The sequence below is a fragment of the Tupaia chinensis genome, unplaced genomic scaffold (assembly GCF_000334495.1).
Source record: "Tupaia chinensis unplaced genomic scaffold, TupChi_1.0 Scaffold000066_1, whole genome shotgun sequence".
Lineage (NCBI taxonomy): Eukaryota > Metazoa > Chordata > Mammalia > Scandentia > Tupaiidae > Tupaia > Tupaia belangeri.
The window spans coordinates 10,348,881-10,351,030 of record NW_006159525.1 but is presented as its reverse complement, the minus strand read 5'-3'; the positions used below and the strand labels follow the sequence as shown (position 1 = coordinate 10,351,030).

The 2,150-nt window shown below is 48.8% G+C and overlaps 1 protein-coding gene across 1 annotated transcript in view; it reads left to right on the top strand.

Annotated features, from left to right (window-relative positions):
* The window catches only part of COL4A3 (collagen type IV alpha 3 chain), a 96,040-nt gene that overhangs the window by 41,748 nt on the left and 52,142 nt on the right, over positions 1-2,150 (top strand). Inside the window, exon 22 of the mRNA XM_006141982.2 lies at positions 3-77. Coding sequence (XP_006142044.1) covers positions 3-77 — 75 coding nt within the window. The remainder of the gene's footprint in view (positions 1-2; positions 78-2,150) is intronic.

The following is a 2,150-nucleotide window of genomic DNA, read 5'->3' as shown; positions in this document are numbered from 1 at the left end:
AGTGGGTTCTCCCGGGTCTCCCGGTTGCCCTGGTTCACCAGGCCCTCCAGGATCGCCCGGACCTCCAGGACCACCAGGTAAAGAAGTCTTATGGGGCCCCTCCTGTGCACACTGGCTAATGACAGATGTGTGCACATGAGAGGCAGTAAACCTTCCAGTTGTCATGAGCTAGCTTTTCAATGGTGTTTCATTTTACTTACCTGTGGGAAAAACGAAATGAAACAAAGTGTGGTGGAATAGCTCTGAATGTGGCAAAATCTTAACCTAGGTTTCCCAGGGAGTAGAGTGAGAGGCGGAGAGCAGGCAGTGAAGCAGGGAAGGAGAGCTGGTTATGAATTGGCCTTACCAAAATCCCAAGAGAAGGATGAAGGAAAAGGGATTGCAGTATGGCCATCTCCCCTGAGGGGAAATTTCTCAATTTCTCTCTCTCCATCTCTCTGTCTTTCTGGTAAGCTCATGCTCCCTATAGCAAAAATCTCTCTAAAAGAAAAAGAATGATGTTAACCCTGCTGTGTCTCAGTTTCTGCATGGTGATGAATCACTTAATAATTTAAGCTGTTTGCAAGGTGGACATTTGAGACTTTCCCCCTTCTCACTGCCATGCCATTTTAGGATGGGGATGGGTTTTGTCCCAGCTGGCATGCTCCCCTCCCAGAAGGTGCCTGCCTCCCCTTCCATGCCCTATCTAAGACGTGCCTGCCTCCCCTTCCATGCCCTTTTGTATCTAAGACAATCGCCAGGAATAAAATCCAATCACAGCTGTCTCTCTTTCTCATCTGGGGCATGAGACATGCTCTAGTCACTAATAAAAATATCTATGCAGTAACCTCTATGGAAGAATTGCTCTTGTGTCTTCTCAAATGAAACGATTCCAGTGCATCCCAAACTTTCTGTCCCTTGTAATAAATGACAGGAATTATCTTGTGGGAGTGGAGTGTTCTGCACTGTGCTTCCTAACAAGGTCGCAGGTGAAGGAAGTAACAACATTCACTTTCTATTTTGCATGCTTTCTATCCCTCTCAGTTGTGCAACTTTTATAAATAAGAATGTGTTTGCAGTTGGAAAATAACTATATATTTATCAAGATAAATTTAAAATATAATGATGATTATTTTCTCCAAGGGTCATCAAGACCTGGCCTCAGAGGAGCCCCTGGATGGCCAGGCTTAAAAGGAAGTAAAGGGGTTCTCCCGGGTCTCCCGGTTGCCCTGGTTCACCAGGCCCTCCAGGATCGCCCGGACCTCCAGGACCACCAGGTAAAGAAGTCTTATGGGGCCCCTCCTGTGCACACTGTCTAATGACAGATGTGTGCACATGAGAGGCAGTAAACCTTCCAGTTGTCATGAGCTAGCTTTTCAATGGTGTTTCATTTTACTTACCTGTGGGAAAAACGAAATGAAACAAAGTGTGGTGGAATAGCTCCGAATGTGGCAAAATCTTAACCTAGGTTTCCCAGGGAGTAGAGTGAGAGGCGGAGAGCAGGCAGTGAAGCAGGGAAGGAGAGCTGGTTATGAATTGGCCTTAGCCATGTGCAGCTTGCATGCTCAAACCCAGGAGACATCTTCTACAAAAGCTCCTCTCAGATAATCCATCCCAGGGGAGAAACAGGCTAGAATTGACCCTCACCCCCAACACTCACATTCATGCTATGCTTGCATGGAAATTGTTCTAATCCTGGGGCAGCTCATGCATGGCATCGGCAGGGCAGCCCTAGGGCAGGAGGTCAGAGGTGTGTGGCTCGAGGAGAGGCAGGATGCTGACAGGGTGCAGAGCCCACAGAGCTGTGGCCTGGAGGATCTGAAGTGGTGCTCAGAGACTCCGTCATAGGCCTTTTCTTTCCAGCCTCCCACAGAGCTGGCCAGCATCCCGTGCTGACTCGTGGGTACAATAGGTCCTCCCGGACATGATGATCGCTGGGATTTTCAAGAATCTTTCCTGGAGGTCCTGCGTGTTATACTCTGCTCTCCTAAGGGGGATAAGACTTTTCTGTCTGTAGGGACTGGACAGTGGCGTGGCAGTAATGCCACCATCTGCAGAGATGGCCCCAGCAGAGAGGTCCTGACCTTATATTCTGAGGTCTCCTAGTGCTTACGGGGTGTTCAAGTGTCTGTGATCAGGCCAACTAAGGCAGGGGTGCATCGTGGCATGAG